At 38.0% G+C, this 27,352-nt stretch overlaps 2 protein-coding genes across 6 annotated transcripts in view; both read right to left on the bottom strand.

The window, feature by feature from the left end:
• Positions 1 to 315: 315 nt before the first annotated feature.
• kansl1l (KAT8 regulatory NSL complex subunit 1-like) lies at positions 316 to 20,555 on the bottom strand. 5 transcript variants are annotated; one of them, XM_079618326.1, is made up of 16 exons: positions 20,274 to 20,555; positions 18,980 to 19,985; positions 14,313 to 14,454; positions 13,228 to 13,401; positions 11,980 to 12,104; positions 10,593 to 10,794; positions 8,920 to 9,049; positions 8,120 to 8,257; positions 5,712 to 5,858; positions 5,509 to 5,636; positions 4,366 to 4,487; positions 3,397 to 3,457; positions 2,322 to 2,428; positions 2,080 to 2,212; positions 1,917 to 2,002; positions 316 to 838 (listed from the first exon to the last, which is right to left on the bottom strand). In XM_079618326.1, exons 2-15 carry the CDS (start codon positions 19,924 to 19,926, stop codon positions 1,919 to 1,921), a joined length of 2,640 nt encoding a protein of 879 aa, XP_079474452.1. In that variant the 5' UTR covers positions 19,927 to 19,985; positions 20,274 to 20,555; the 3' UTR covers positions 316 to 838; positions 1,917 to 1,918. The 5 variants fall into 5 exon arrangements, with proteins under 5 accessions (XP_079474452.1, XP_079474453.1, XP_079474451.1 ...); XM_079618327.1 differs by having other exon boundaries at positions 10,593 to 10,761; positions 20,274 to 20,441; XM_079618323.1 differs by having other exon boundaries at positions 650 to 838; positions 1,941 to 2,002; positions 20,274 to 20,406.
• Positions 20,556 to 23,522: 2,967 nt separating this feature from the next.
• The window catches only part of heg1 (heart development protein with EGF-like domains 1), an 11,598-nt gene continuing 7,768 nt past the window's right edge, over positions 23,523 to 27,352 (bottom strand). The window contains exons 8-13 of the mRNA XM_079619359.1: positions 27,156 to 27,296; positions 26,969 to 27,011; positions 26,479 to 26,516; positions 25,639 to 25,726; positions 25,346 to 25,523; positions 23,523 to 25,077 (exon numbers count right to left, since the gene is read on the bottom strand). Of these exons, the coding sequence (XP_079475485.1) occupies positions 24,934 to 25,077; positions 25,346 to 25,523; positions 25,639 to 25,726; positions 26,479 to 26,516; positions 26,969 to 27,011; positions 27,156 to 27,296 (632 nt within the window). The 3' untranslated portion in view covers positions 23,523 to 24,933. The remainder of the gene's footprint in view (positions 25,078 to 25,345; positions 25,524 to 25,638; positions 25,727 to 26,478; positions 26,517 to 26,968; positions 27,012 to 27,155; positions 27,297 to 27,352) is intronic.

The following is a 27,352-nucleotide window of genomic DNA, read 5'->3' as shown; positions in this document are numbered from 1 at the left end:
TAGGATTTTGAGCTGTCAAAGTTTTCAGTGATCTGTTAAAAAGTTACTGTTTTGTCCCATTTGCCCCTAACAGGCTGTTTTCTAGCAAATTCAATTTTAAGGAGCAAACGCGGCACACTAGTGCCCCTTTGTGGTTGATATAATTATTACACCCATGTAGTTTGCTTGCCTGCATTTTAAGATGATTAATTTATTTTTTTCTAGAAACACAAATTGACATTTAGTTCTATTTAACCTATTTAACATATTCCTCAAATAACAAGGTCTCCATTGTGTTCAGAAAATGTGATAAAGGAAGACTGTTAACTTCAAAATGAGGCAGCCTAAATCACTTTATTGTATGAGGTAAATTTACACTGCTTTCCAACACAGTGCTTATGGTAAAAAGATAAGTTTTGATGGTTAAAATAAAATAATTTATGATTTGTTCTATCCTTTCAAAAAGGTGAGCACAAAAATATACATTGTACTTATATTAAATTAAAATAAATATATCACAAAATTAGGTTTCATCAATTAATTATATAATTACTTAGTTTATACTTTTAATTGGCTGGGTTAATATATTTAATAAATGACACCGAGGACAAGGCTGTGGGATGCAAACTGTTTAAAATCTTTAAAAAATAATGTATACAAAAATAATTTGAGAAAAACAACTTTAGAGGCTAAAGAAACAAAGCGGAAAAACATCAGTTCACTACACTGTGTCCTAACTGCCTAAAAGCAGAAAGAGTGATTTATGTAACAGAGTGGAACCATGATGGCTGAGATTGTGCCTCAGTATGATGTCATTTCCTGGTCCATATCAGATGTTGTGCTTTGGTGCTCTGGAAGTCTGTAAACAGCACAGAAAAAAAAATCTGTCAAACGAATGACAAGCAAGAAAAGCATTTCTCTAAACTAAATAACTGACCGCATTTAAATAATGCAATCTCTGTTTCAATGTCAATGTGCATTTTAGTCATCACATCTTTCTGTGAAAAGTACAAAAACTAACTCTGATTCTAAATGTGATTCTGATTAAAGCAGGATTGTAACTTCTGAAATGTTTTACAAGACCATTCAAAAGTTTGGGGTGGGCAAGACATTTGAATGTTTTTGAAAGAAGGCTCTTATACTCACCAAGCCTGCATTTATTTGATTGGAAAAAAAACAGTTATACTGTGAAATATTTTATGATTCAATATTCAAAATGACATTTCTTTTTATTTGAATATATTTTAAAATATTCATTACCCCAGTCAAGAAACATTTCTTATTATTACAGTAATAATAGTGAAAACAGTTGTTACAGAATATTTTTGTGGAAACCATGATGAATGTATTTCAGGATTCTTTTATGAATAAAAAATATATATATATATGTGTGTGTGTGTGCGCGTGCGTGCGTGTGTGTGTGTGTGTGTGTGTGTGTGTGTGTGTGTGTGTGTGTGTGTGTGTGTGTGTGTGTGTGTGTGTGTGTGTGTTAATTAATAACATTGATCTGAAATAGAAATTTGTAACAATGTATAAGTCTTCAGTTTAATTTAATGCATCCTTGCTGAATAAAAGTATTAATTTCTTTCAAAAGCAAACAAATATCACACTCAGGGTAGTGACTGTATTGTGTGCATGTTATTCCTAATGTGTCCATTACTGGGAGTTGTACAGAAAATACTGTCCATAGAACTGCTTTACAGAGATGTATAAGTAATGTCCAAATGAATCAAGCTCCAACAACATAAGGATAGTGAAGCAACATGACGCTGCCTTGAAAGGCTTGATCAGGATATTCCATTTGACATGTACATCTTACTTTAATCCGTCCTCACATCTTAATCTCACATCCTTGCCTCATGTCTTAAAAGGAAAGATCTAAGACGCAAGGAAAGGAAACAAGAATGCACAATCAAAGAAAAGAGAAGGACCCTGACCATTAAATCCTATCTTCATCACACCTCAAAGTTTCCTCATCTTCACCAGTCAGAGGGAACATACGCCTCTTCCATGGTGGCAATGGCTACATAAGAGGGGAAAAAAATTAATACAAGTTTGATAGACAGGCAGATTAAATGAAATTAAAAATATATATTTTACCTCTCTGTCCTCCACACTGGCTTCTGACGGAGCTTCAGGAGGACTGAAGGTCCAGGTGGAGGGGACAGGAGAATATACAGATGGGTGACAGTGAGAAAGATGGTCTCTCACAGGTACAGAAGAACAGCTTCTCCTGGATGACCAGTGGAGGGAAAGAAAAGTTCAATCATCAGCAGCATATGTACTGGAGAATATATATGTGCAATAAGTGCACATCTACAATAGCCATAATACACACAGACCTGATCTTGTTTCTTCCGTCCTGATCCCAGTAAGAGCAGCGGAGTTTCTCTCTACGCTCATAACTCTGGTGTCTCTGAATGAAATCTTCATCTTCTATCTCTTCTAACTGAGAGAGATAAAGCCCATCACTCCACAACAAACTGCCACTGATGACATTCACCATTTTTTTTGACCTACTATAAGTTTATAACTAGGGCTGAACGATACATCGAATTTTCATCGTCATCGCGATATGAACTCCCGCGATGAACACATCGCAACAGACAGCCTGACACGATGAATAATGCCTGGTTCAGATTAGCACTAACTTACACGTTTTTGACTCCTAAAATCGTGGACAAGAAACATGTCAGACTACACGTTGCTTTCCGACCAGTCATCGCGTGCCGTCACACACACACATTCACTCGCAAACATTCACTCACACGCACAGACACACAAACACACACACTCACTGTCCCTCGCTCACTCACGCACGCACTCACGCACGCACACACACACACACACACACACACACACACACACGCGCGCTCACTGGCGCACACACACACTCACTGTCCCTCGCTCACTCACTCACTCACTCACGCACGCACGCACACACACACACACGCGCGCTCACTGGCGCACACACACACACTCACTGTTGCACTCACTCACGTCTCGCCTCGCTCACATATTCAACCCGTCGTGGAGGACCGTTAAAGAATTAAACATGCTATAGTCTTTCTGTCGTGAAGCATCGCAGACGCGACGTAGGTTGTCGCCCACTATGACACACTATACGAGATGAAACGATCGAATCTTGCGTCCGGACGCCCGTTGTCGTTATTACGAATCTCCACGACACCCATACGTCAAACGGATCGTGCCAAAATCGTGTATTCTGAACCAGGCAGGTAATAAACGTTTGATCTATCACGCAAAGAACCTATTAAAGCACTAAGACATGGGAACAGTATAGTTAACAATCACATTTATCGCAAGTCATATCGTCATCGCAATATTAAACAATGTTATCGCACATCGCAGCTTTTCCTCATATCGTGCAGCCCTATTTATAACTATAATACTTACCCCTTCCTCTTGCTCATCCTCCTCTCTTTTCAGTAAAGGAGAAATATCTACCTTTCGCCAACTGCAGTGAGTAAAGAGAACAATACACAAAACGAGAAAAAAACATTTAAAACAAGAATTCATCTACATCTTTATAAATCAGCAGTTATTGAAAGTGAAGTACATCTACATCACACAATTGGTACATAACATTATATAGTTATTTCTTCTGGAAATTCAAAGAAAAATTGTTTGATTAAATTATCGTAATTAATTATAGTAATGCCAAAAATAACCAAGACAAAATGCCTAAAATAGCCAAAAGATTATTAGTTATAACAAATTTATGAAGAACCTTAAACACTTAAACAGTAAAGCTAGCATCACCTTAGCATTCAAATACACTATTGTTTCAAAGTTTGGGGTCAGTACAGTTTTCTGTTTTGAGAAATTAATACTTAATAATACTTATATATTCCACAAGGATGAATTAAATGGATCAATGTTGATTTTAAACACATTTATAATGTTACAAAATATTTCTGTTTCAAATAAATGCTGTTTTTTTTTTAACTGTCTATTTACTGTAACAAAAAATCCTGAAAAAATGCATCACAGTTTCCACTGTTTTCAACATTAATAATAAGACATTTTTCTTGAGAAGCAAATCAGCATATTAGAATAATTTCTGAAGGATTATGTGACTGAATTCAGATTTGCCATCACAGGAATAAATTACATTTTTAAATATATGAAAATAGAAAACTGCTATTTTAAACTGTAATAATATTTCCCAACATAAGTTTTTACTGTATTGTTGATCAAATAAATGCAGCCTTGGTGAGCATTTGAAAGAGACTTCTTTCAAACACGTTTTTTTTTTTTATATATTTCCGACCCCAAACTTTTGAATGGAAGTGTATTTCTACTGCAGTAAACATGTCCTGATGTCTCTCTGGTGTCATTGTTGCCATGTGAAAACAATAATACCTGGGTGTCAAAATGTTCTTATACTGAAGTCTTTCCACTTTCACCGAGTTGAACAGAGACATGGGAATAAAAATGTCATCAATGCTGAAAACACTCTCACAGTTCCTCCTGCGCAATGGGAACTAAAACAAAACAGGACGGTATATGATTATTTTCCTCAGACTAACTAGCTAGCTTAGCATTCCACTCAAGGTAAGAAACACTGATCTTTGGATTAGAGCAGTGCTTCTCAATTATTTTCTGTTACGCCCCCCCCAGGAAGAAGTAAACATTTCGCGCCCCCCAACTCTCCGCCGCGACTGTAAATAGTATAATTTGTCTATAAAATTGTTATAAGTACACCTCTGCATAACATTGTATCCTTATTAACATTAAAGAAAACAAAAAAGAAAAAAGTAAGAAAAATAGATCAACTTAAAACAAAGAATAACTTTATTAACATTGTTTTTTAGTCTGTAACAAAGAAAGGCTTAAAGTGCATCAATTTGCCAGAAATTAAAATATATAATCAATAAATAAATGTAAAAAAATAAAATTGATCAGCAACATTAACTCTCAAACACTTTGACCTATAAAACAAAAATAAATAAAACAGTGCTCGCTGGTTTACTGAAGTAGCATTCACAAAGCGAGACGATTGTTGGCAATATTCGGCACGTTTTCGCAGAAAAAACTCAAGTGGCTTATCAGCGTGATTGGGGTGTGAGTGACGCCTTAATTTATTTGGCTTCATGCTGTCCGCTGCCAATATTTTTAGACACAGTAAACATACTGGTCTTTCTTCGTCTCCCACCGTAGTCACGGTGAAGCCAAGCGCAACATACGCTTCGTCATATTTCCTCGTCTTAGCTTTCGGGAGACTTACGTTTGTCTCGTTATCTCCGTCTCTCTCCGCCTTTCTTTTCATCCCTGTTAAATATTTTTCCATGTTGTTTGTTATCTACACTTCATATCTCCTGCTCTGTACTCTTGTTCGGTGCAAAAAATAACCACTTCCTGAAAAAGCATGTTCTTCGGGGTCTCGCGCGCCCCCCCTGGCATCGCTCCGAGCCCCCCTAGGGGGTCGCGCCCCACTATTTGAGAAGCACTGGATTAGAGCAAACTGAGAAACAGTATGTATCATGATTTGGTCAAAGGGCAGACCTTTGAGTTTCTCTGTTGGTTGGGTGTACAGTAAGAGACGGGCACATCCTCGAAAGATTCCTCCACATGGCTGTCATCACTCTGGGAGATCAGATCAGAATTGGGAGTAATACTGGAGATCTGCAAGTCTAGAACAAAGCAGTGTTACTACCTTAAACATCTCAGAGTGTTTGTTGTATTTGAGTGAAATGAAACACATGTACCCATTGGCCTGTGAGAACACTGCCTCCTCCTCTTGCTCTCCCTGTAGGCTGGACTGCGGTGCTCTTGGGCGCATGCCCGTCGTATAGGAGTGCTCTCCCTTCTGGGTCTCTTCAAATGCCTTCCATTTTTTGGTCGATGACTGCAATCTAATATAAAGACATTTATTATTTATCAGAACATGCCTATTTATAAGAAAACAAAGAATATATCATATATCACACTGCGTGCGTGTGTGTGTGTGTGTGTGTGTGTGTGTGTGTGTGTGTGTGTGTGTGTGTGTGTGTGTGTGTGTGTGTGTGTGTGTGTGTGTGTGTACTGTCCACTGTGATTTGTGAGTCTGTGTAGATCTCCACTCATGTTCTGGAAGCTGAGGGATTGCAGATAGACCGCCTGAGCCACAGAGATAAACATAGACAATACACCACAACATTATGATGACTAAACCCACCAAGCAGCCTACACACACTTTACATCATCCCACACACTGGACTTCAGAACTCAGAAGAACTGACATTAAATGATCATACACATCCAGGTCATGTGATGAAAAGAGCAATGGAGGGACCAGGAGATGATTGTTAAGAAAATATTCCTAGCTTTTGTAGGTTTTTTTTTTTAGTTCGTTCACTGACTACAGGGGTGCTGGAAAGCACTGACAGAAAATCAACTAAACAGCATGAGGTGTGTTTTTATTTTAGAAACCCGTACCATACTTCCATTCCAGTGCAATCACTCACTAACTGACAATATCTCTCTGTTAAGAATAGCATTGCTGTTTCAGGATCATTAGGCCCCCTAGTAAGACAATAACCAGCAGAGCAGAGAAGAGTGGCAGAGCATTAATGATTAGAGTGTGTGAGTCAGAGTCCAGTGCCAGGTCGGCTCACTTCAATCCCAGCACTGCATTAAGACTGTGGAGCAGATATCAACATCACCATGACCTCCAGATCTGCACTGGGTATGTGTATTAAAAAGTATTGAGGACAGAGGTGCCTGAACATATTTAGGCAAACATGCTGATTGTGATGTCACAACATGGAAATCAATTAGGTTAGGTTTAAATTTGTATTTTATGTTTTAAAGGACAATTTCGGCGCAAAATGAACCTGGGGTAATTAACACATGGTTACCGAGTCGACCGTTTTCTGGGATGTGTTTTCATGATAATCGAATGTAAGGAGTTTTATCTCTAAAAACAGATTAGCTTATAACGCTAGTATATGGGGCATAGAATGCGTTTTTTTTTAAACGCTAGTTAATACCACTAACAAGGCTCAAAATAGCCTCACACTAACACAGTAGCATAATGAGGGTCCCTACATGCAAGCCGAAGCATTGAGAACTTTGTAAGTGTGCAGACAGTTTAATAAGAAAATACGTTATAAAGACAGTACATTATGCGTATACAGGCAGGAGCCATCTTGGAAAACAGTCTCGACCAGTCGAGCCACGAATGCTGTTCTACGTGAGATGAAATGTGACTTAAACCTATCAACCAGCTCACATAGCACAGCGTTCATGGCTCGACTGGTCGAGACTGTTTTCCAAGATGGCTCCCTGTCTGTATACGCGTTATGTACATAGACAGTATATAAGAGGTAATGTACTGTCTTTATAAAGTATTTTCTTATTAAACTGTCTGTACACTTACAAAGTTCTCAATGCTTCGGTTTGCATGTAGGCATGTATTTTGAGCCTTGTTAGTGGTATTAACTGCCGATCTTATTCTATGCCCCATATACTAGCGTTATAAGCTAATCTGTTTTTAGAGATAAAACTCTTTACATTCGATTATCATGAAAACATCCCAGGGAACGGTCGACAAAACCATGTGTTAATTACCCCTAGGTTCATTTTGCGCCGGAATTGTCCTTTAATAAATAAATCGTACATAAAAATGAAAGAAATAAAAAAAAATAGTTAAACCTGTAATATTATGAAATATTATTACAGTTTAAATGAACCGTTTTCTATTTGAATATATTTTAAAATATAATTTATTCCTTTGATGGCAAAACTGAATTTTCAGAAGCCATTACTTCAGTGAAAGTAACAAAATGAAAGATAATTGGTGTGTGTGCTTAAGTGTGTGTAGGTGTGTCCAGTGCATCAAGTTGAATTTTCAGCAGCCATTACTCCAGTCTTTAGTGTCACATGATCCTTTAATTATTCTACCTAATAATTACGTGCGCTGTTTATTTATATTAAAGTGTCTCTTTTTCAGCTTATCAAATTGCTAATGGCCAACTGCTGAACTTAATTTCAGACTCTTTGTTTGATACATGGTGTTGCTGTTAAATTCATTTCTATTAAAGTAGACAAAAAAGAAGCATAGGGAAGAGCAAACACATTTTTAACACGTGTACTTAAATGCATCCACACACAAATGCCATGAGACGATTCTTACGGAATAACGATCGGGAGACTCTGCCTCTGGAGCCGAGGCAGTGATGGGGACTGGAGCGCTCAGTATTCAGGAGGAGAGATCGCTCAAGCACATTTTCTTCAAACAGAGCATTTTGCAGATGGAAGGACGCTGGAGTTTCTGATGGATAGAGCAGACAGGGGACAGTCAAAACCGCATTTATAACACGCACAACAGGAGCACTTAATAGTTGCACTGCACTTAAATATAGAGGAGATACAGTAGATATCAGTTTGATAGGCTGTGGTTAGCTAGTATGGAAACATATGTACATAAAGAAAACAGTAAATCCTCTTGTCAAAATGTCAAAACATTGTCAAATGTAAAAATGTCGAACTTGACTGGATGTTGCATTTGAGCCATTTTACAATATAAACTGAATACAGAGGTTTTATTCTCATGACAACCAAGGCTAATTTGATCTACCTACTCCACATTCCTGCTGCTACAGCAGAACAGCAGAAACGGACAATTTTGACATGCTGATGGAGTAACAGTCTGATACGAGACAATTTATTCTGAGTGAATTGAAGTGACAGCCTAATGCAGTGAGATGGAGTGATTAATGGATTGCTGTAGTATTAACCTTTAACCTTTATTAAACCATTAATATCATAACATCCAATTACCACAACAAAAATGTGAACAGCATTTTATCTAAAACAGCATCACATTGTGGATCAATTTACAATGCATTGCGACAGGCTCCGTGGGAAAAAATCCTTGCAAGATGGTGGATGGAGTAGGACAAAGTTCAGTTTTAACCATTCATCTCTCAATACCTGAGGACAGTGATAGAACACGATGCACTTTGCCGTCTGTTCTCTCTTTTCTGCATGCAGGGTTTGCGCACACAGAGGCAGGATCACAGGAGGCGCAATTGGGAAAAAGAGAAGGGGAAGACTGCAGGACCTGTGAAGAGAGAGACAGAAAGCAGATGTAACCAAAACAGGGAGCTTATGAGAAGTTATGGGCAGATGGGAGAACACAAATTACTAATCAAATGTCTCATCCTGATGCTGAAGGCCTAATTTGCAGCTAAACGATCCAGTCCTGATTTGTCCCGAGCATTAAAACTAATACAAATAGTTGGAAGAACACAGCTAAGTTGATAAGGTCAAATCGATGACACACATTGCTCTGGGGAACCAAATACGACATAAGGAATGCATGGAAAGGAAAATCATGGCAGCCAAAATCAGACAGCTATAAAATGAGAATCATAAACAAGGTTAAAGGAAGTGCACCAGGCCAGCTGGAAAATAGACTCAAAACATGGTGTGAGTCATGGTGCAATGTGAAGAGGGCTGGCATGCCTACTTCATTTTTGAAGCTTAATAAAAGTCCCATAATCACAATATGCTTTGCTGATTTCCTTATGTTGTGTTCCAAAATTGGAATAAAGTGTAGGCAGAATTTGACCGGATTTTAATTTTTGGCTGAACTATTCCTATAAAAGTTGAATTGTTGTTTTTCTAAATAGTTTTTATTACATTTCATTTTTGGTAAATACATCATCATCCTGCTGCTTCCAGGTTCTGGGCTTAAAATGAAGTATGTCTGGTTTACAGTTCCGGCTGCTCATAGAGGACACTGAAGGACAGCAGGGTAGACCTCAAATCAGCCAGCAGTAATTACAAGATTATCATCATTTATGAAAGTGCAGCTGGCCTGAGCACAGCGTGTTAGCAGTTTTCAAGAGAAAGGATAGAAAAAACCTAGGCTATTCTTTGTGAGCTCCCCTGGGGGCTGTTGGGAAAACACACATACACATAGACGCACACACACATACGTTGGGTTTTCATGTTTTATGGGGACAATCCATAGACACAATGATTTGTATACTGTACAAATTGTATCAACGCTGAACTTAAACTAGACAATTACTTTCTTCTAGAGTTGCTGTACAGCCAAAACAATTTCCTGTTATCACTGTAAATCTGCTTTGAAACAATCTGCACTATATAAAGGTGGCTTGGACTTAAATGGATCAAAAGTCACAGTAAAGACATGTATAAAACTATAAAAGGTTTCTATTTCAAATAAATGCTGATTTTCAATTAATCACAGAACCCTAAAAGAAATATTATGGTTTCCACAAAAATATTATGCAGCACAACTGTTTTTAACAATGATAATAATAAGAAATGTTTCTTGAGCATCAAATCAGTATATCAGAATGATTATTAAAAGATCATGTGACACTGAAGAAGTAATGGCTGCTGAAAATTCAGCTTAGTCAGCGCAAGAATAAATTAAATTTTGAAATATATTCAAATAGAAAATAGTTATTTTTAATTGCAATAATATTTTACAGTATCAAATCAATTTAGCCTTGGTGAGCATAAGACACTACTGTATGCTATGCCATGCCGTATCTTTTTTTGACTCTTTATTCGATTAGACTCCCAAAAGTTAAGATAGTTTTACATAAATTTTGTTAAAAAACACCAACCTGTTCTCTGTGAGACAACGGGTCCATGATGAAAAGTCTAGGCTTGTGATAGGTCAGAAGGGGTCGAGTCCGAGCTGACATACAGGTGACATCTACCTGAGGGATATACTGTCGCCTGTGACATGTTCGCTTCCTCTTCTGCTTGACTTTGTGTAAACACTGTGGCCCGCTGGAAACAAAGGCACCCGTGTGTGTCACTTGGCTAAATAAATACAAAAGGAGGGATAAAATCTTCAGAAATTTGATCATACAATAAATAAAGAGGGAGAGATTCATTGATTCTCTTCTCTACTCAGATTCTCTCATCCTTTCCTTCTTCCTAATTCTTCTCAATGTCTTGTTCGCTCACTCAGTTTTCCACTGGGCCAAATGATTCATCCTGACATTTACTTGAGATACATAAATGTATACATAAATATATCAGAATGAGGAAGCTTCTACAGTGCTGCAATAAATACAAAATTCATGAATGAAATCGAGACAAACAGCTTTCCTGCAGGTGGTTCTGAAGCTAATGTATCACTAAATAAAATGATCTGTACTGCGTCAACAATGACAGAAAACTGTTACAGGTGTGAATATTCTTACAGTATATCAATCTAGTTTGTTGAACAATAAACATCTACCAACCAATGCTTCAATAACATTTAGGACAATTAATCACAATTCCATTTTTGATTTTAAAGTTTCTTTATTTCCACATAATATACATTGCAGCACAATGTCTAGCAGTGTCTGAAACGGTTCGATAAAGGATTCAGTCTCTCTAAACCCCTTCTTTTCGAGAGCCTACTCTGCTCTGATTGGTCAGATGGCCCAGTCTATTTTGATTGGTCTGCCGCTTACAGTGCGTGTCAGAAACTAAAAGGTCAATACCATATCTGAATTTCAGCTCCAGAAGCTTCCTCTGCACTTGTATACACATTGATACGAACAGTAACAACGGCGTTGGTTTTACTCTGTCAATTCGAGCCCGAGTCCTCATCCTTTTGAAATGCATGCAAAGTGGATTTGCTTTCGCAGCACAGAAAACAGCGTCTTCTCGAAATGTCGACAACACTAAACAAACTCTTCTAGGCCTCAGCTACAACTACAGTGTTTGAGGGCGGGTCAAAGTAGACGTTGTTCGCAGAAAGCCAATGACGACCAAAGGCGGGCATTATGCAAATTTGTTACAAACCTACGTAGCTTCATACACATACAGGAAGACTGGAATTTTCTAAGCTTTGCAGACCATTTACATTCAAACAGCTATATGACACACTACATGAAAGGTAAGATCCAAGCAAGCAAAATTGGGGCACTTTAAATAAATGACCCTGTGACATATCTGAGGTTAATTTTAGCCTGTTGATGAGCTTGTAGGTACAAGTTAGCTCCTCCTCACCTGCTGTAAGTTGTTTTCTGTTGGCCTCTCCAGCGATTGCAGGGTCCTTTAGACGTAGGTGATGAAGAAGGTGAGGCGCACAAAGATGGCATTAGGCTGTTCACAATCTGAGTCAGCTGCGCACTCTGAACACACACACACAGACACAGCCATGAATTTTGTGGGGTTGATTTAATCAGTGTTTACGTCTATGTTCTTGTCTAAATGCCTGTGCTTTTCTTAAAAGAGTAGTTCACTTTAAAATGAAAATTACCCCATGATTTACTCACCCTCAAGCCATTCTAGGTGTATATGACTTTCTTCTTTCAGACAAAAACAGCTTTATAATGGCATTGAAGTGAAACCATCAGTTTGAAGCTCAAAAAAAGTGCATCCATTCATCCATCACAAAAGTGGTCCACACGGCTCAGGGGGGGTTAATAAGTGAAGTTCACAAGCTAATTTCAGGAGGAGTGAACCCATCTTATCTTTCAATTAACTGCCGTAGGATATAAGCAGCCGCTCACCTTGCTCTGGCATCCCTCCACCTCCCCACCTCCACCAACATAATTTAGGTATCTTGCTACCATACTCATCATCCAAGCATTAGTAGTCCCACTGGGGGGTATATCTAAGCTCATGTTGAAGCTGCTTCCTTGAGCCCATCCATTGCGGACAGCAAGCCAAATACTCTTAACCTTATTAACTTAAAGATTATACGGGCAAAGGAATTGTGAATGGCCTTCTGAAGCAAAGCGATGAGTTTGTAAGAAAAATTTAAAAAAATTAAACTTTATAAAGTAAAATTCTTGCTTCCGGCCAAAAGGCCATACGCAGTCTACTGTACTTGCATCTATAGTGCGTCATGGCGTATCGTAAATATCAGCAGTACATCACATTACTCGCATAAGTTGCGCTTTAGACTTAAGTTGAATCCGTATGTTCGTTTGGCCGGAAGCTAGTTATTTTACTTTATAAAGTTTTAGATATGGATATTTTTCTAACACAAACTCATCGCTTTGCTTCAGAAGGCCTTAACTCACCGGGAGCCGTGTGGAGCACTTTTGTGATGGATGAATGGATACTCTTTTATGAGCTTCAAACTGATGGTTGCAATCCACAGCCATTATCAAGCTCTGAAGCGTTAGGGTGTTTATTAATATAACTCTGATTGTATTCGTCTGAAAGAAGAAAGTCATACAGGATGGCTTGAGGGAGAGTAAATCATGGGGTAATTTTCATTTTAAAGTGAACTACTCCTATAAGCACCTGTCTCTCAATGTTCCTCAGAAGGCGTGTGGGGCTGCTGGGTTCCATCTCTGGATCAGAGTGCAAATCTTGCATGTTCCCAGCTGTGAACGATAGATCCATAGTCTCTGTCCACAAGGTGTGTTGGATCTGCCTGTCCGTCAGGGGCTGAGACTCTGCTAAAACCACATGACCCTAGAAGACATATTAAAGAAACATGCATCAAAACACTCAATGCGCCATTCAGAATTAAACTGTGATTATTTTATTTATTCAAGTTCAATTCAACTATTTGAAAATAATCTGTATTGAAGTATTAAAAAGCAGTAGTCTTGCCATTCAAACTTGATTTTAAAGAAGTAGAATTAAAATGTAATGAAATTAAAAGAAATTATATAACTGGTGTGAATGTATTTTATCCAAATGCATGTTAATAATAATAATAAAAAGGAATTACAATTCAAAATGTTTAATAATCAATGTTTAATTTGTACATTCAAGTATTCTGTAAAATTAGGTGAGCTATATATTATTATGTGCGTTATATTTAATAAATTAATTTTCATTTAAAAAACTGTGGTGGAAGTGCACTTCACTTTCCCAGAATTCTCTAATTTACTCAGTATATCTAATATACACAGTAAAATGGCCACCATATTTTTTTAGATAGTTTTATATAAAAAAAATACATATTGTCATTTTAATCTATTGATTATAAAATAGATTAAAATGACAATATGTATTTTTTTATAAAACTATCTAAAAATATATGGTGGCCATTTTACTGTGTTGAATGCAAAAATTAAAATATTGAGGTCTGTGTTTTGACTATTTAACTTTTTCAAAGTCTTCCACATATTATGGAAATGAATGATGTCATTGTTACAGCATTCATATTTTGAGTGACTGTTTGGACTAATTCATCTGTTATGTAAGACTATTGAATATCTACTGACTAAATTCCTTTTTTGTCATTCCAATTCACTATCCTGTTAGACATGGCCATTTCAAATCAAATTCACAGGGAGAGCATTCTTACATTTTTTAATTCTAACTGCACAGCCCATTTCCTTCCTGATCTAGTAGATGCTGTGTTCGTTCTTCACCTTATTGGAGAGGATCTGCTGCTGGAGTTTTCCAAGCCACTGAATCTGAGAGTCCAGCTCAGACAGTCTCATCTGAAGCCACGTCCAGCGACTGCAGAGTTCAGCTCTGTCCTTCAGCCATCTCCGCTCACAGACACGACAACTGCCCCCCACAAAGACAGAAAAGGTCATTTAGAGCTGAGATTTTATCCATAGTGACTTCACACGAAGACAATCCTCCAGGAGCAACCTTGGCATAGTGTTTAGGAAACCTGTTCATGGAATTGACCCAAAACTTAACAATCACAGAGGCAACAGGAGAGGATCTGAATGATATCTGTCTGTCTGTCTTCCTCTCTGCAGATACATACATTAGCGCAGACTCTCACCCCAAATTGGCAAATTCCAGGAATATCTACAAAGCAGTGGAGCAGCAGTGAACTCAAACAAATACATTGGCAAGAATGAGATCTCCTGCTGGGTCAACAGTCTTCATGCTCACTGTATAAACAAACTCTTCACCTCTCTAACCAGCCTACTTTCTCTCTCTCAGTCGACACACATTTACAGGGCACATCCCTGCTTCAACAAAACAAATGGCAGTCATAGAACAAGTGAGCAACCAAATCTAGCATTCCTGAATTGAAAATATGAGACCATAGATGGCTTTGTTGCTTCCTTTGTTCCTCAAGGGAGTTCAAACCAAATAATATCACTACATACACTCTTTATTGCACTGCATATCCAAAGCCAACTAAGCAGACACCGAAGCTCCAGTAAAACTTTGGGTCCTTTGATTTTTTTCCAGAATTAAGTAACCACAACTTAACCACTTTAAAATGTGAACATCTGTGAAAGGAAAGAGAGTACTGACGTCAAAGGTGTGCATTCCACTGGCTGAGAGCCGAATCTCAATCCACAAAAAGTGCCCTTAAGCAACTCTGTCACTAAAGCCAGATTACTCATTTAAAACCTTATAGCAGTGTTCTCATATCCAGCTTCTTCAGAGAATCATAGACTGTATGATGGTAGATGGTAATTGAGATTGCCGGGACATTTGGAAAAGTCACTGAAACTATTTTGTCATGGCCTGAGAGGAAGCAGATCCAACGACCACAGACTGCTGCTAGCAAGACTAAGAGGTGTTCACTCTTACAGCAATGTCTAGCGAAAAAGCAATTAAAACTGCAACATGAGTGCAATGGGACAAAGTTGACAAATTTATGCAAATCAGGGAAATTAGAGTTAACTAAAATTAAAACCGTAAAAACACTTTTTGTTTCTTGAAATAAAATAAACCTTATATTATAAATATATTAATATATTTATGTATTTATTATATGAAATATGTATAACATATATACTACACATATATTGCCAATGAAACATTAAACTTGATGTAGCCTACTAAAATATAATAAAAAATGAATAAAACTGTACAGACATATTTAAAAATAATAATAAAAATGAAAAACACACAACTAAAAATGAAAATGTAAAATGTAAAAATTAAAAAGAGTTTGAGTTGGTAGTCCCCACATTACATTGCTCCTGTCCTGTGCAAGTTGAACTCTTCTTAACTTTGTCACATTAATGCTCATGTTGCCAGAATTTCCAAGTACTCAAGTCATTGTATGTATGGCATTTTAAACGTATTCTGAATAGTTTTGATAGATGGGACAAAATAATTAGCGTGTGTAATGGGCAAAATAATCCAATACAACCCTAAAGTTGTTCCTCGTGCCCAATAAAGCCATTGTAGCTCTTAGCTTTATGCACAATTTTACAGACCTCCAAGCCAATTCTGACTCATTGTCCCTTCCTGCTTGACAAGTCTCTCATACTGAGCGATGCAACTAGAAAAATGTACTACTCCAATAAATTATTCCCATTTTCTAGGAGTTTCCTAAAAGATACATTCTCTTCAAAGATGATATTCTCCCATCCAAGCTTATGCTGGGACCTTACAGTGTAAGTGCAGAGTGGGCGAGCAAATAACAGAGAGGGACATGAAAGCTCTGATGTACAGGCTGGTGAAGGGCAGCCTGATCTCTATTTATTTACTCATCCCAGGGAAAGGAGAGTGCAGCTGTCTGTTTCACTGCGGCTGTACAGAAACAGGATCAGAGGGAGAGCCAGCTGCACATGAACACACTAGATAAAAATCTTTACCATGAGGGAGAAATATGGTGACAATTTCTCAACAGCTGTGTACAGAACAGAGTTCTTCTGTGTCTGTGAGCGAAGCATATAGCACTCCCAGAGTCAAATGCTTCCTCTTTCCATCTTCTATGGTGCTTGTTTTCCCAAACCTGTCGTTGCGCTCCCTCGCTGCTTGCCAAAGACTCACGCCTGGCCTGTCATTAAAAGTTCTTTTTTACTGCCTGGCAACTACTAGGTAGAGATTAATTCTACCCTTCAATTCACCTAGGCTACTTCAAGATCTCACGCAAGGTTATTTTATGGTATTTTTAAGCTAGAAACTGATTCTTATATATTTTTTTGTTTATTAAGCTTTTTGACTTATATAGTAATAGTTTTAATTCATTTCTAAGGTTTTTGCTATATGTGTTCAAAAGTACGTTTTTTTTTCTATTCCGCAAGGATGCATTAAATTGATCAAACGTTATAGTAAAGACATTCATAATGTTACAAAGATTTATTTTTCAAATAAATGCTGCTCTTTTGAAATGGCTATTTATCAAAGATTTATCAGTGTTTCCACAAAAATATGAATCAACACAACTTTGCCAGCAGCCATATCACCCTGTAGCCCAAGACTGGTTTCCCACTGAAGCTAAGCGGGGCTGAGCCTGGTTAGTGCTTGGATGGGAGACCTCCTGAGAAAACCAGGTTGCTGCTGGAAGAGGTGTTAGTGAGGCCAGCAGGGGGCGCTCACCCTGTGGTCTGTGTGGGTCCTAACGCCCCAGTGTAGTGACGGGGACACTATACTGACAAAAGAGCGCCGTCCTTCGGATGAGACGTTAAACCGAGGCCCTGACTCTCTGTGGTCACTAAAAATCCCAGCATGTCTTTCGAAAGAGTAGGGGTGTAACCCCGGCATCCTGGCCAAATTTGCCCAGTGGCCTCTGTCCATCATGGCCTCATAATCATCCTCCTATATATACTAATTGGCTTCATCACTGTCTCCTCTCCACCAGTAAGCTGGTGTGTGGTGGGCGTTCTGGCGCAATATGGCTGCCGTCGCATCATCCAGGTGGATGCTGCACATTGGTGGTGGTTGAGGAGATTCCCCCTTCTATGTAAAGCGCTTTGGGTGTCCAGAAAAGCGCTATATAAATGTAATGAATTATAACTTTTCTCAAGATTCTCCATACCAACAGGGTGGCCATTAACATTGATAATAAATGTTTCTTAAAGGGTTAGTTCACCCAAAAATGAAAATAATGTCATTAATGACTCACCCTCATGTCGTTCTAAGCCCGTAAGCCCGTTCATCTTCGGAACACAGTTTAAGATATTTTAGATTTAGTCCGAGAGCTTTCTGTCCGTCCATTGAAACTGTATATACAGTATACTGTCCATGTCCATAAAGGTAATAAAAACATCATCAAAGTAGTCCATGTGACATCAGTGGGTTAGTTAGAAGTTTTTGAAGCATCGAAAATACTTTTTGGTCCAAAAATAACACAAAATAAGACTTTATTCAGCATTGTATTCTCTCCCGGGTCTGTTGTCAATCCTTCACAGTTACGCTGATGGCGTAAGACGCTGATGACGTGTTATCTGGTGCGCCCGAGCTTCATTTATAGACTGAGGGAAACGCACGCTGTAAAAGTGTCTCATCCACGACATGCACATTTACGCACCATTAAAAAAATGATATCCACGCAAACAATATAGAATAGCTTGAATATAGCGTGCGTCTCCCTCAGACTGTAAACGAAGCTCGGGCGCACCAGATAACACGTCATCAGCGCCTTACGTCAGCAGCGTCACTGCGGAGTCCTGAACGCAGATTGACAACAGACCCGGGAGAGAATACAATGCTGAATAAAGTCTTATTTTGTGTTATTTTTGGACCAAAAAGTATTTTCGATGCTTCAAAAACTTCTAACTAACCCACTGATGTCACATGGACTACTTTGATGATGTTTTTATTACCTTTATGGACATGGACAGTATACTGTATACAGTTTCAATGGACGGACAGAAAGCTCTCGGACTAAATCTAAAATATCTTAAACTGTGTTCCGAAGATGAACGGAGGTCTTACGGGCTTGGAACGACATGAGGGTGAGTCATTAATGACATTATTTTCATTTTTGGGTGAACTAACCCTTTAAGCATCAAATCAGCATATTTTAATGATTATGTAATGATGCTGAAAATTCAGCTTTCAATTTTAAAAATTCAAATAAAATTTAAATATCTTAAAAATATCTGTATTTAAAAAAATCTTACCAAATCGTTGTTGTTTTTTTCACTTTGAACTGTTGTTGTATGAAAATGCGCTGAAGATCAAAATTCTACTTAAAATTTTACTACCATTCTACTAAAAAACAAAAGCATAGAGGTTTTGAATAATTTGAGTTCAGTAAAAAAAAAGAACACTTGTTAATGTCTTCCAATTAGCCTAAGTCCATCTCTTTTCATGAGTCAGAACTCAACTTGATTTCAAGGTCAAAATTCATTAAGAAGACCATTCGACATCACATCATACTCACTGTGGATCCACTGAGGTCCCTCTGGTGTCTTCATGTTCCCACTCTTCATCTGAGCTGCTCACTGTGGCATCTGAGTCAAGAGACTCCATCACCCTGTGCAGAACAGCATGGCCACTGTGTACTAAATTCTGCACATCTCTGGATTTCAGAGGTTGCCCGTGTGCTTGAGGGTACTGAAGGTTTCTTCCAAGAGCGTGATATTCCTCCTGCATCTCTACAGCATTAAAAGTCTCAAAAAGATGCTCTGATGTCATGGGGTACTTCGGGGAACAACGTGTCTCAAGAAGTTTGCTCTTTAAACCCTCCAGTTGGTGGCTATAGTGTCTAGAGGCATGTTCGCCAAGCATCGCCAACACCCTCTGTTGTAAACGTCCAGCTCGATTCGCCAATGAAACATGCTGGGAAAGATGCCACAATGACTGTATCATCAATCCTTCCTCCATTTCCTCCACACTGTCAACCCATGTCTGATTTGAAGCATTGAAGCAATGTGGTACTTGCTCTGAGGAAAGTGATTTGGTGTCCACTTGACAGTCTCTTGTAGAACAACCATGTCGCAGAGGGCTGGGGTTGTGACTGGGCTCTACCATGTCTTGTCCATTGTCTTCAAGAATGGGCATGAAACACATTTGGGGAGCACCTGCTGTAGAAACCAGCGAGTTTCTGTTCAAAGAGAGGAGGGTGAATAGTGGTTCTGGGCTTGACAGCAGAAAGGCTTTGGGGTGTGAATCCTGAAACATAGGCGACAGGAGCATCTGCGGGAGCTGAGGAGAACCTTTAGAGGACAGGAGGTCCAGATGAACCATTGAAGGGAGGTTCTGCCAAATATTCTGTCCAAACCTATTCTCCACATCCACACCTGCAACACCGCTGTAGTCCATATTTCCACTCAAAGCAGAAGATAAAATGGATTTAATACATTTTGATCTGATGTTTGGATGAGTCATTCCATATTCCCAGTCCTGATGGATATCCTCGGATTCAGGTCTTATAACATCATCTGAAACTGATCGTACAGATATGTCAAAAGAGACACAAATTATTATAACAGATCAAGATACTGCAGGCTACAAGCGATTTGACTGTGGAAGTGAACGTTTGTGATATCCTCTAACTTTATCAATAACCATCGTAGTTTAAAATTACCTGTCTAACTATAGAAGAAAAACAAGCGTACAACACCGCTGCAAATATTCGTAAACGGATAACGTTAGATTACAACTATTTTTCCGCTCACGCGATAAGCGTGATATTATGAAAATAACGGCAGGATGGAAAAATAACGTCATCTCACCTTTAACAGCTTCTCATTTCGAAAACAAAACTCGGAAAGACCGGAAATATATGATCATCCATGAATGAATCATAAATACAGTCCTGCAAGTGATATAAAATACTGATTTGTCCGTTTTATTAGCAGAACTCGACCGATCCGTCCGATGTTCCTTCACACCGCTGAACTGCCGCCCGCCACCGGGGAGAGAGAGAGAGAGAGAGAGAGAGAGAGAGAGAGAGAGAGAGAGAGAGAGAGAGAGAGAGAGAGAGTGTGTGTGTGTGTGTGTGTGTGTGTGTGTGTGTGTGTGTGTGTGTGTGTGTGTGTGTTTATGTACCCTTCTGTTGATTACTTTTATTGGAAGCAAATTATGTTATGTCATCTTTAGTTTTCTTTTAACCTAGTTATTAACCTAAATTTCGCAATGAGTGTTATCGCTTATCGTCTTTTGTTTTTGATAACTACAATTGTTTTTGTGACTAGGCTACAGTCAAATGAAAACATCAAGCAGAGTAGACCAAACATGCCATGAGATATTTGGCATATTTGTGGATCAATTTTGAACTGTCAGGTTAGAAAATATCCATATCACGTGACATGATTCCTGTGATTTCTGAAGAAAATAGATCCCAAAAACGGATCCCAAAATGTTTTTCTTTCAGGTTGGATAAGGAAGGAGGGTTTTCCTGAGAGCTGCTGTCGATGTTTGTTTTGCTTATTTCTTCCTAAGTGCGTGTATAGGCTTGAAACACAGTAAAAACACTACTCTGAACATAATTTGGTTGTAATGTGCATTCAGTCCACCAGGTGGGACTATAACTGTTTGGATTTGGAGTTGAAACAAAAAGTGCACGTCAACAATAATATCTCATCTTTGTGTAGAATAATAATATCATATACATTTCTATGGCGTGCCACGTCACATAACACCTGGAACATTAATTTAAGGTTAGAAAGAAAAAAAATGTATTTCATAATAACATTTAGGCCTACTCAGGTAATCAAAATAAAAAGACAAATTGTGTTTATTTATGCATCTTTTTTTACTCTTGTCTAGTTTCCATATAATTGCACTTCTCAATGTAAAAGCATGTTTGCATATTTTTATATATAATGTAAAACCAATAGTAGAATGACAACATTACGCTAAAGAAAAACTGAGAGGAGCCAAATGTCTGATGAAGTATTAAGCAAACAAAGCATAAATAGTCTACACACATTTGTATCCCTGAATAGAACAACATACATAACAGCAAGCAATTTCTACTGTACATTTGCACTATATATGTAGAGTCTATAGTATATTTCTGAATAATCAGAAAGAAAGAAAACATAATGCACTCTTGCAGCGCATCAAAGGGGAGAAACTGGTATTATAAGATTTGCAAAAATCACTGAACCCCTTTGAAATACAGGGAAAGTAGGGAGGGAAATGTGAGTTTGTGGATTACAAATGTCAACATAATTTAATTTCAGGGTAAAATTATCCATCAAATCAACCATTCTGCTAAATATATTCATTTATTGACAATTATTGTACTTTATCCATCCACATTTCAGAACATTTTTAGATGTTTTATTTATTTTGAGAGCTGTCCCAACATTGCTTCCCCATTAAACAGTGCCCTTATCTGCAGCCAGAAGTGACATAACCTAAACTGACTAGGCTACTTAGGACAGAGCAAATTTCAGGGTTTGCCAGTTGCAAGTAGACAACAGCTGCACTGCTTGATGCCAGCATATTGCCAAGAAAAAGCAACATCTGAACCAAAAGTCTGTGACTAAAATGCAGTATCCTACTGCTGTTTCGCTGGTGATGTTCAGATAAACTCTGGTTGAATTCAGTTCATTGCAGAAACTTTAACTTCCAGATAACATGGATTCAAATAGAAAGAAGAGTATGTCGAAAAACAATGGCAAGTATACAAAGAGTCTGATATGCATCATCCATATCAAAAAAGGCCGCTGGGCAGGAACAATCCAGCCCTCATTGCAAAGAGTATGTAGAAAAAATATGGCCATGGAACTGGAGAAACAATGTCAGAGAAAATAAAAAGATTACAAATGTTAAGAATAAGATTGCATAGTGACCCGTCAAACATTAAGCAGTGGATTTACTGCCTTTTTTTATGGTTTTACGGGCCTTTTTTATGAAGAAAACATACAGTAGACAAATAACATCAGAATAGTGACAATAGAAACAGGCACAATCACTACAGTAAATGCAATAAAGTTAATGTTAACAATGAACAAAACCATTTTTCTAGCCACAAATAGGAAGAAGTTTCAATGAACGAGTGAAGATTCCACCCCTAATTTAAATATGTTTAGAATGGGGGGAAATTACAAACATTTTTAAACTATGGAGCAGTAAAAGTTCAGTATCTGTACATTTCACTGCACAAAATAAAAAACTACAGAAATGATATCTTTATTTGAGATGGAAATTAGTTTTAATCTGAATCCATAATTTATTTGTATGCTATTTAAAAAAATAAAGGGACTATGGACACTGGTACAAAAACTAGAATGCCAGAATTGTTATTTTCATGTAGGCCTACTCAGCCTCATGCCGTTCAAAAACGTATGACTTTCTTTCTTGATTTTTATAGAATACCCCTGGACAAATAAAAGTGACCATAATCACTCGTGCACATTATTCCAAGTCTTGTGCGTTGTTGCTCACAAAATAAAAATTGGAGGTCTCAGGTCTGACGTCAAAGACGTTTGGTCACGAGAGGCGAGCCGTGAGAGAACGACTAGGCTACCGTATGTTTTATGGAAGGCCGTAATCCCGTAAATGTAACCTGTCACCCCCAGGCTCTACTCGCACAGCTCTGCGCAGGCCTCGAACCCGGGTCGGAGTCCGGAGTGGGAGTCAGTCAGGTACTCTAAAAAGGAGGCTAAAGACTGCAGCCTCTTATAGGACTGAAGTTCACTCGCTGAAGTGTCTTATAGCTTATGTGTACAGACGAGATGACGAAATATTTGTGTTTACGGCGATTGGCGCAAATGCGTTTTAGTTGTTGCAGTTCATTTTGGAATTTCTACAGAAGGGAAAAGAGAACAATCAACAATCTTAAAACATAAAAAAACATGTACAATTATCCCAATATAAAGATCCTTACATTATAAAAGGGCAAAAAGTTATCTACACCAATGACCACAGTTCCTAAGGATTGGTCAGTTTTTAAAGTCAGGCTTTGTGAAGGGTCAAATATCACTTTTGGGTGAGCCATTGTTTAATATTAAAGAGTTGAACAGGTAAATTAAGCACAAGAAATCAAACTTTATTTCTCCTTTATATTACAATACAATTCTGACTACAACGCCAGACTAATTTGACCATCCACAGAGGAGGGGAAAATACTAATGAGTTAGGAAAGCAGTCTCTGATATTAAAGATTACAAATAAAGCACATCTCACAAGAACACACATTAGTTCCAATAAAATGGACACCTGGCACCAGGTGAAGTCCATCCTCTCATGCATCACTAAGCATCCATACAAACACATGGGAGGTCCTCAGATAATACTACACTATCGTTATCTGAATCAGAAAACTTAAATAAAATAAATTAGAAAACAAACAAGGCAGCACAGCATTTTATGATTATTACTGTTGTTCAAACAAACGGTAATACCTTGTGGCAATATTTGCTACATTTCACACAAATGCTGCATCCAGTAATATTGTTTCAAAATCCTACCAGCTTTTGCACAGGTTTAGTTCTCCAGCGTAAATCTCACAACGTTTCTATAAAACTAAACCACTACAAAGCATTAAAGAGATGGTTTAACCAAAAGATGTAAAAATGTCATCATAAAATCACCCTCATGTTGTTACAAACCCATATGACTATCTTTCTAATGTGTAAACAAAAAGAGATGTTTTGAAGAATGTTCTCTCACCTGTATTCCATACAATCTTAAGTGAATGTGGACCAGGGGCTGTCAAGCTCCAAAAAAGCACCATAAATCATGATAACAATAAGTCATATACTATATTCTTCTGAATCTATATGCTTTGTGTCAGAAAAATTCTGAAAATTTTTTTTTGTCAAAATTACGTTACAAATAACTCCTTTAGTGTGTTTTGGGTGAGAAAATGGTGACAGAATTTTTCATTTTGGGGTGAACTATCCCATTAACTTTTGATGAACATACTCAAACAAACATCCAAGATACCCCATCACTCACCAAAACTTAACACCGTACAAACCAGTTGGATACATTATTCCAAGTATAAATATGATACATTTATGGCTTTTTCCATTTGAGATAATATCTGTGTGACAAGTTCATAGTGCAAACTTTTATGATATAAAAGTTCTACTGTGCTTCAGGCATCTTATGTGTTATTCTTCATTTTGTCTAGTTTAAATTCACTGAATCCACTTAAGAATAAACACTCTGTGGGGAGCTGAGAACATCAGCTCATCAGCTCCACACCAGAAACTAAAATCTTATTGTGGCACTGTGTTCAAATGCTAAATTGACCTGACAGGGCTCTGCGGCTTTCTTCCAGTCTCACAGATAATGGTCTTTTCCTGCCAGCTCATTTTCATATTCAAAGGCCTTTAGTGGTCAGTGTCCAGCTCCAGAATCTGCGACAGGTCCAACCACAGCAAGAGAGCTTATATGCAGCATTAAAAATTGCACGCCTGCTGGCTAAGGCCGTCAGAAGTAGTCCCTTCGCCGTGAATCATCGCTTATGAAGGAAGGGTTCCACTGAGCTGGGTAGATACAGGAATGCCTTGAACCAGGGAGGCCGGAGAACGGATACAGACCATTACGCTCCAGGTCAGCATTCCTCAGTGCAGGCTAAAAGAGATAATATCAGTCATAAATTAGTTAATCATGTGGAAAATCCACCAATTCAGGATGTGCATGGTCATCTGAAGTGGGGGGGGGGGGGGGGGGGGGTTCTGGTTTTATTTATTTTTAACCAATCATGAGACAGACTCAAACTCGCAGTGCCTGGATAAGTGCCATGGCTCAGCTCTGGTTTTTCAATACAGTATTAATGATCAATGAAATCTCTGGAGGTCAAACATAAAAGTTCAAAATATAAGTGCATATGAACACATACCGAGTAATAAATGTCTGTCATTTGCAGGAGATTTTTGGTACTGCCGTTCTCCTGCATCTCAATGGTCTCTCTACCCCACTCCATTGACACACGATTACTCTTCGGAAACTCTGCGTAGGGCGACATCTGAAGGTCTCCACTTTTGAAGATGATTTTGTTGATGTCATTTTTGTCCTTTCTGAGGATGCAGTGTAAAAAAAAATAGTTTTTAGACATCATTGGAATTTTAAAATATATAAATAAAGCTATTTGTGTGTAAATTAAGGAGGAAGTTGCCATTATTATGATCTTACTTGCAGCATGTGACTATAAGAGCAATGACGACAATCAATAGAAGAGCTCCTCCAGCAGGAGAGACCACCACGGCTATCAGCTTATAGACTATTAAACACAAGATTATTTTACCACAAGTCTGAAATGCAATTTTAACTGAATTATATATTTTACAAGCTTTATATATCACACCGCACTTAAAGGGTTAGTTCACCCAAAAATAAGAATGATCCTATAAAGCCATCCACCCTCAAGCCATCCTAGGTGTATATGACATCTGTGATTCAGCCAAACACAATCGGAGTTCTATTAAAAAATATCCTTGCTCTTCCAAACTTTATAATGGGGGCCCAAAAAAAAGTGCATTCATCCATCATAAAAGAAATCCATACGGCTTCAAGGGGTTAATAAAGGCCTTCTGTAGCAAAGCGATGCGTTTTTGAAAGAAAAATATCCATATTTATAATAACTTTATACACTATAATAACTGGCCTTTGGTAATGGCCGTACGTGAGTCGAGTTCCGGCAGAAGATTGACCTCTGACCTGACGCATGACGTCTTGATGAACGCGGAAGAGCTGAGGATAGAGAAAAACTAAATACCGGTCACGAATTAGAATTCTAAAACAAGAGTTTTTAAAGAGAAATGTTTTTTTGGACTTTAAAAAAATGGTACCATTCACTCCAATATTTTTTTAATATAACTGAAAAAAGGAAGTCATATACTGTACACCAAGGATGGCTTGAGGGTGAGTAAATTATGGGATCAATTTTCACTAACCCTTTAAGTTATTTTTACATCTTTTACTCTTAAAGCATTTATAAATACAAAAATAATATAAAATAAAATAAAATCTTACAATTATTGCAGTTGAAACCTCCAAATCCAAACATGCACCTGAAGAAGTTAAAAATAAGTTTATTTTTTTGCAACAAAATACATATGTACAAAACAAATACGAACCGACCACCAGTGAAAAGTTTGGACTCTATTGGCTGAATTTATTTCCCATGATCTTAAAAAGCTTTTGATCTAAAGGCTTATGCTTAAATGCCTGAAATTGGAAATGGATGAGTTGGACCGGATAATGAAGGAAAAGCAGCCAACAGGCAACAAGCATGCCAAGCTTAAATGGGAACTCCTTCAAAACAGTTTAAAAAGCTTCTCAGGTGGCAACTCACGAAGTTTAGAGAATGCCCAGGGTGTTCAGAGCTGTAATCTAACCAAAGAGTGGCTATAATGAAGAAGCTAATTTTCTTCCATAATATAGAACAAATTAGTATGTCCAAACTTTTGACTGATAATTTACAGTGATATTTGCTTAATGCATTAATAAACCACATACTTACTCAACACAGTTGCCATTAACAAGCTTGAGTCCATCTCCACAGTCTAAAAAAAAAATAAACATGTACATTTTTAAAGATAAGTAAAAAAAAAAACAATAAAAAAACAACAACATTCATTTGTACAGTGGCACACAAAATCCCAGTTTAATTATTCAAAGAACAGAAAAGGGACAAAAGTGTGTTGTACCTCTGCAGGTAATGTCCCCTGGGTCCTCTGGGTTCTTTTTAAAGTACCCTGGGTGGCACTGACAGATTGGGACCCCACTAGTGTCTGTGCACACGGAGTACTGCAAATCACACGTCTTCTGAGCCAAGCACAGGCTCCCCACTAAACAGAAAGAAGTGCTTCAGAACAAAGAGATAAACCGTGCCACAAAGAGCTTT

Source organism: Phoxinus phoxinus (assembly GCF_949152265.1).
Source record: "Phoxinus phoxinus genome assembly, chromosome: 7".
NCBI lineage: Eukaryota > Metazoa > Chordata > Actinopteri > Cypriniformes > Leuciscidae > Phoxinus > Phoxinus phoxinus.
This window is presented reverse-complemented; position numbering and strand designations above follow the sequence as displayed.